The 7,908-nt window shown below is 26.6% G+C and overlaps 1 protein-coding gene across 1 annotated transcript; it reads right to left on the bottom strand.

Annotated features, from left to right (window-relative positions):
• Positions 1-326: 326 nt before the first annotated feature.
• On the bottom strand, positions 327-7,437 carry LOC145847346 (ammonium transporter Rh type B-like; the record flags this gene model as incomplete). The annotated part of the gene is made up of 7 exons (XM_082953578.1): positions 327-383; positions 1,913-2,084; positions 2,298-2,431; positions 3,325-3,462; positions 5,905-6,068; positions 6,543-6,687; positions 7,287-7,437. Coding segments are annotated over 7 exons (961 nt in total), but the record flags the coding sequence as incomplete, so codon positions are not given.
• Positions 7,438-7,908: the final 471 nt, after the last annotated feature.

Raw genomic sequence — 7,908 nt, 5'->3', positions numbered from 1 at the left:
TTTATGTTTAGTTAGTGCTTTCTTAATCATTAAAAAGTAAGTGATTTTTTATTCTAAAATTATAGTTTCTCAATTACGTATATTAGAAACAATAAGTTAATTATAGTTTTTTAAAAATACACTTCTAATAACAAATAAAAATGTTTCTGAAAACACAACGGTCTATTTTGCAAGATTAAAAGAATTCAAAGTAAGTTGTAACTTAATAAAAGCAATATTAGTAATTCGTTCTACTTTATATTAAACAGAGATAGACAAAATACAGCATACTGTTTAAATTTAGCTAAAACCTTATAAAAAAAAAAAATTAAAATCATCCAAGATTTTCAAGCCATCGATTGAAGTTCTGTTTTGTTTTCATCAATGTCATCATTTTCTTCGCACTGTAACAAAAAACTTGTAAAACATTAGAAATTATTTTAATAAAATTGTGTATTTTTGATTTACAAATTTTAAACAGATTAAGTTAAGTTGTCATATTTAAAGATAAAATATAGATTATTTTCATTAGTGTTACGTCTGTTTCAATCATTAAATTTAGTTTAAGCTTTTTGCTATATTTGCAACTGTTTACATTTTCAACGATAGATTAAAACTAAATTTTCAGATATTTATTATACTACGGTATTTTAACAAAAAAAACTTTATAAATAAAAACAAAGTCAAGTCGATAAACTTTTGATTTTTGCATTGTGATACTTAAAACATAATTTCAAGATTTACCATTAGTTGGTGCTATTGAGGTGATTAAATTAATAGATAATTTGAATAAGAATCCGAAAAAAAAAACAATAAACAGATGACTTAGTTTAGCGTAACACTTCGGCTGAACTTATCTTATGCGTCTAACTCATTTTGTGTAAGCTTTTACTTGCAAAATTTGTTAACCATATTAAAAAGTACTCGTTGTATATTTTTGCGAAATAAAACAAGTTGTGACTTTGTTACAAATCGATCTTTAACTGTTTTTTTTTTATTTATATTGAGTATTATTATGCAATTTTTGCTAAAGTTTTATAGATACGCTAGCTTAATTTATTAACTTAAAGATGATGTATAAGGTTTAATTTCATTTGTTCATGTAAAAACTCTAAAGCAATAACAGAACGTCATAAATTTTTTCAGAGGCTTACAAGACATCCTTGTACAGGTCTATGAGTTCAGTTTAGTTAACAAAATAAAAACGCTTGTTAAATCTGATGATAGAATTCTTATAAGGTCTACCAATAACATTATACTAATTAGTAATACTACTATATTACACTCCCGTACTACTACAGTTAAAAACCCTGCTGCATCATTACTTCTACTTACTTCTACAAAAAAGAACCGTGTGAAGAAAAAAAACGCTTTATAATTTTTAAGATTTTTATTTGTTTAAATACTGAGCCTTTATATGAAATATAGCGGAAACTGGTCACAAGAAAGTAAGCTTTATAATATAAAATGCACCTTTGAATTGTACAGTTTTTTTTTTACAGTTCTTACCTAACTTCTGCATTTATTAGCATTTTATGTACGCAAATAAAAAAAAATCATTACTTTAGAAAATCCTATCAAACAGCTAAAACATACGTAACTTCTAAATTTGAACCGAACTAATTGTATTGAAAAAAAAGTTTAACAACCATAATAAAGTATACTTACCAGAGAATAAAACCAAACATTTTAAAGTCGAAGTGCAATTTATTATTTAGACTTGTACTACTTAGGTACGTACTTCCTGTTTAGTACGCACTTAATAGCTGTATTAAAAGTTCATTCTTAAGGTAAAGGTAAAATTATTAATTTCTGTTTTTCTCTAAACTGACACCTAACGGTAAAACAAATCAGTCTTAATTAAAGTTTAAAAGAAAACGTTAACTTGTCAATTCTAAATGCAATTTACTTTTACGTATTCCGAACTATTTACCTTCCAAAACACTTGGTCTTCGTACAATTCGTCATGATTCATTCTGTCGAACAGCGGAAGTGACATGATCAATCCGGTTATTGCTCCTGTCACTAGGGAGAGTGCTATGCAGACTACCAGCGAGTAGATTTGGAACGCGGCTTGATCCTCGCGTTTGATCAGTATTTCGTAGCTGAAATTTAAACGTGACTAAATAACATGTTTCGTTTTTATGTTTAGCATCTTCCAAGTTAAACTTGAGTAAAAACTAAAAAAACACCAAAAAAAAAATTATTTAGTTTGTTTCAATGGTACTAAATCAGAAATAAACACTAACTGTAAGTTTGTATAGCGTAAAATACATTTGTTAAATAAACTTCAACCTATTTAACTTAATTCAACCTACCTATCTTTGTATTGTTCTTTAGTGGCGAGAGATGCGAGTATTGCACTAATGCATGCTCCTAAGATTCCGGGCATCCCGTGAAGATTGTGCACTCCGCAAGTGTCGTGGAGACCTATCTTCTTCTGAAGAAGTGGCTGTAAAATAGTTACTGCTTAGTTGCTTTGAATCTTAAACTTATAGGTGTTTAGTAGCTACTAATGCAAAAAAAAACAAAGCTTTTAATGCTGATGGGTGCTGAACATATGTTTTGATGTAACATTTGTTTTATGTAATCAAGTACAAATGTTATACTTTATAGTACTTAGACTTTTAAGTATGTTGCTTTAAGGATATCTTGAATGTTGAACAAAACAACTAAGATTTGTAATTACAGATTTGTAATTGTAACACAAAAAAATTAACTTTAGATGTACCATGGTGCTTTATTTTTAACTTTTATCGCGTAGTTTTTTGTTTAACTTGTACAAAATTATTTTATATTCTGTATCAACCATTGCAGAGAAAAACAGAACTTAATTAAAAATTATATTTAAAGTAATCTACTTCTATGACTTATGTTTATTTTTGAGATCAAAAGCTATAAGTAAAAAAATATCGTCTACAAAAGACAAAAATGTTCTACTTTTTTTTTTGATATCAGCATTAGTTGCTTAATCGAAATACTTTTTATAAATGTAAAAACAAATTTAAAAGGTGATTTATTATAAATAACTAATACATTTTTGTAGTAGTTATTAAAGTATATTACTATTGAACTTTGTAGTATATAGTTATTTGCCTTAACTGAAAAAGAATGCTCAATTTACTGGAATGTAAAGAGGTTATTTAAATATTTTTTTGCAATTTAAATATTTCTATTCACGAACTTTTCAAAGCAATATAATTCGGTGGCAAAAAAATTGCCAACTTTTCAAGAAAATTAAAAATATTAACTTTGTATTAAAAACTTTTAGTTTGTTTTATATACTTTAAAGAATATTGAACTGTTTGCTTATTATTTTGAAATTATTAAGTTTATTTTATTTACCTGAACATAGTAGTATCCGAGCGTAGAAACAATACCGGCAACTGCCCCCATTATAAGTGCAATGTACGGTTGAACGAGAAAATCTGCGTTTGCCCCCATTATAACACCACCTGCCAGTGCTGCGTTTTGTACGTGAACCTGTAAGAAATTTGAAAGTATTATAATCTTTTGAATGTTCTAGTTTGCAAAAAGTGTAGTTTACCAGAATGTAAAATTAAATTGGTCGACTTCGTTAATTATACAATCTGCTATTTCAATCACACCGCTTGCTAAGCCTGTTATAAATTTTTCAAAGGTAAAAACATTTTTATCATTTTATTAGGTGTTAAAGTACAATAAACATGTGCTAATACTGGGTTTTGCAAACAGTTTTTTAAATAGTTTATTTATGATGAATTTGGCGTGATTGTTTTTATGGATTAAAAGAAAGCTTGACCTACTTGACCGCATTGATTACACCATCTGATACTTAAAACCCGCCGCAAGGTTTTAATATTTTTTTTAATTTTTGCATAACACTAATTGCTAAGACTTCAGTGAATAAAAAACCAATAAAATAACAATGACTTACTCATTTTGATAAAGAAAAAAAAATCATATCAAGACTCTTTAAAACGAAATAAAATGAGCTTTGAAAGATTAGTTATAAGTTTAAAATATCCAAAAAAAAATTTTTTTATAAATAATTAACAAATAGTTAATAAAACGGTTTTATATACAATTTTCAAGTGAAAATTGATTAGAGTTTTTTTTAGATTATATAGTTTGCAATTACTCACATTTTTATTAAGTAATAGTAGTACATTAGTTATAGATGAAAAATATAAACTAATTCATTAAAAGAAAACTTAACTTTTTTTTATTTATGATAACCATTTAAATTTCTATGTTTGATTTTTATTAACAACTATTTTTATTTGAAAAAGTTCTAGTGCTGTTGTCATATCTGTCGAACTACTTTACAAACTGTTTTATGCTTTTTACGTGCGAATACTTTTGTTTTTTATTATTAAACTACTATAAAATATAAATTAAAAAACGATTTATATATGTATTTTACTCAAAGTTTTTTTTCACAGTTTTTAAAGTTTTTAACATTGACAATACCTTACTGTTGTGTAGTATATAAAAAACTTAAAATTATCCGGAAACTTATGTATCAAACTATTAATTTTCTAAGTTTAAGCGATATTCGAATAATCAAAATTTTTAGAATATCTAATTTAACGACTTATACGCTTTTAAAGGATTATAGTTGAATATTATTTAAATGTGCAACAGAAAAATTCTATGCAAGTGATCAAATAAAATAGCGTGTATGAAAATAAAGTTTGTCGCTACAATTAATAAATAAGCGTTCTAAAATTACTTTTTCTTGTGATTAAAAGAAGTTCTTTTTTTAATTTCATAAGAATTCAAGTGTACTACGTTTTTAGCTTACAAAACAAAGAGTGCTTAACTCCATTATGAATTCTTTTAATGACCATTCTGTTATTACTTTTGCTTTGAACATTCGCGTTAATTGATTTTTGAACGTCATATTTTTTAACGGAGCTATGCCTTTAGCTGAACAAACAACAATTGCTACAATTTTGATTAGCACAAAGTCATTTATCGGAATGTAAGTGTGTTTTTTATAAAACAACTTTATATTGAAATATTTCATTTTCTTTTATTGAAATTTTTTAGCAGTATAAAACTAGCATCACGATGCATTAAACATCAAGTTTATGACAATACGTATCTTTTCTATTATATAATAATGCTTGATTGTGTTTCTTATACTAATGTTATTTATTTTAAAAGTATTCAAGCAACATTTTTTTTCAACAATTTATTAAAAAATCAAACATAAAAATTATTGATTAGACTTCAACGGAAATCAAACAATTTTGCTTTGTTGTAATTTTCACCAAGTGTAAATTTTAAATTAATATCATTTGAATATTTATTTATATTGAAAAGTATGTTAGGTGTTATAAACTTTTAAAAATACCCCACAGAACTTTTAAACGATGTTCAAGATCTAGTTTACTATGACAAAATGATGAATTAAACTCCTGAAAATGTAAAACACACACTTCGAAAATATATTTTTAACTATTTTCTCGAAGTTTTCAGTGATGCAATTAAGCGCTCAGAAAAAAGAAACATAAAAAACCTTTCTTTTAAATATGAAATATATATATATAACTAATTGTTTTTTTTCTACCAACTACCTAATTGCATAAAACTAAGTACTGAAGATAAAGTAAACGGGCTTAAATTGCACTAATAACATGTGTACATAAGCTTTGTTAGTAAGATTAGTAATTACAACTAATCTATCAAACTTGTTGTTCACACAAGCACTGCTGTCAACGTGACGTTAGTTTGTTAAATATATCATACATGTAAAGTATATGATACAATTAATTTTATTCATAGCGCTCAACGTAGATAAATTACATGGTAATTACCGAAAATATAACTAACCACTTTGTATTGCTTGTAGTTTTTATAACTCTACCAACCAGGTAACATAGCTAACTAAGTTTAAGAATTAAAAACTAGAAATCCTGCAATTATGACGTCACTAACCATGTCGAACTTGTTGTCTTTGTTCAAAACAGCCGACAGTGCAAAAGTGCTAGTAGTGCATGCTGACATGGACATTATCGTGTTGATTATGGCCCTTTGTCTGTCCGCCCCGGTGGCAGGTCCCGCGTTGAAACTCGGCCAAAACAACCACAAAAACAGTGATCCTAGAATTGTATCATTAAAATTAAATAGATATGTTTTAGTTTGCTACAAAAAATTTTTTAAAAATACGTCTATAAATTTAAGCATAGTTTTGATCTAATGCGTAAACTCTTCGAAACTTTAGTACAAAGTTATTGAGTTTTATATTAAATACTTTTTAATTTTTTTGCTTGATCTGTAAGATATTAGATATTACAAAATATAAAAAACAAGTTAAAATAAAAGTTACATAACTACAGGTTTAAATTGAAAAGAAGTATACAGCTTGTAAAGATGTTTATAATTATATTTTTTAAGTTTTGTACAAATACAATCAGAATAATAGTATCTTTAGCTGCATATTACATCTATTGCACCCTGCATGTCTTTATATTTGTTTTTTATTAATTTAATTTACATTTTTACATGGTATTTTGAATTATTTAGCTTAAAAAAAAGTGAATCATAACATTTCCCATAATGAAAAAAAAACGAACCAATCATAGCGAAGAGATCAGACTGGTAGGAAGATCCTTCCTTTTCATTGGTAGAAGGAGCGAATTTGCTTAACACAAATGAAACAGCGAGTCCGAAGTAGCAAGCGAATATGTGAATGACAATTGTGCCTCCTACATCGGTGAGCTAATAAAGTTTTACACTAGTCGGCTAAATATTAATATTAATATAGATATAATCGTCATGTGTTATAAGTATGAAACAAAGTTTTAAACATGTTAGTATTTAGTTTTGTAGCTTTTCAAACAGGGTGGAGAAAACCTCTATGTATAACTTTAAAACTTTTCAAAAGTTCGACGTAAATATAAAACTAAGCCTTGCATCTGTCAAAAGTGTTTGGTTAAGCATCATAAGAAACAAATGTTCAGTTAATAAAAATGTGGTTCTGCTTTAAATTTTGATAAATCTCGTTAGATATTCTATTTAATTATATTGGATTAGTGATTTATGTGGTTCTTCGTTAAGAATTTATTACAGTATTTTTTTTAAGAAAGTTTATTTTTTTAATGCTACATTGATTCTTTATATAAACAATATTTAATTTTCTTAAATTGTCCTGGTGTATTAGCTGTTATGTCTGTTTTTACAGGCATTAATTTACTAGCTTACTAAGGGCATTATCAAAACTACTTAAACTAATAAAAACAAGTTTAAAAAAAAGCTTTATTGTTTCTTTTGAAACATATTTTTCATATATATTAAACAATAATTTTTTAAATACTAACTTGCAATCCTTCAAGACAAACGTAGACACCAATGTTGTAAAACACCACCTCCAAAGTTGCCATGACAACCAGTTGCGTGGGGCTGACCACACCCAATACACAACAAAAAGATATCAGGATGGTAGCCACCGCGAAATCGGCGTGGAGGAAACTGAGGTATTTAAGTTTTAATGTTTTAAGTAAATTAAGTTAATGTTTAAGTTTTAATGAATTAAATAAACAGCTACTTAATTTTTTTTATAAATTTCTTTACCCGTTTAATCGTGTTATGATGATTAAAAATAGACCGTGTTAATTAAGACGACATCGTACACCATATTTATGCTGTTGTGTTATTCGACTAATCATAAAAAACTTAACTTTTATGTTTATCTAATTAAAAAACAGTTAAAAATTGGTTACAAATTTCTTACCGCGTTTAATTACATAAACCATACAAAATTTCAAAAAAGTTACCATCGTTCATCACTCTAAAGTGCGCTTTTCTTACAGATCATAAAACTAATAGTCTAAATATCAACTTAGTTTCCACTTAAAAACCTCTCAAAATTGATCTTAGTGTTTTTTAACAAAAAACTTAATTCAATTTTGTTATATATAAACAAACTAAAAACCTCTCCAA

This window comes from Thalia democratica, unplaced genomic scaffold (genome assembly GCF_965202585.1).
Source record: "Thalia democratica unplaced genomic scaffold, ktThaDemo2.hap1.1 HAP1_SCAFFOLD_892, whole genome shotgun sequence".
NCBI classification, from domain to species: Eukaryota; Metazoa; Chordata; class Thaliacea; order Salpida; family Salpidae; genus Thalia; species Thalia democratica.
This window is presented reverse-complemented; position numbering and strand designations above follow the sequence as displayed.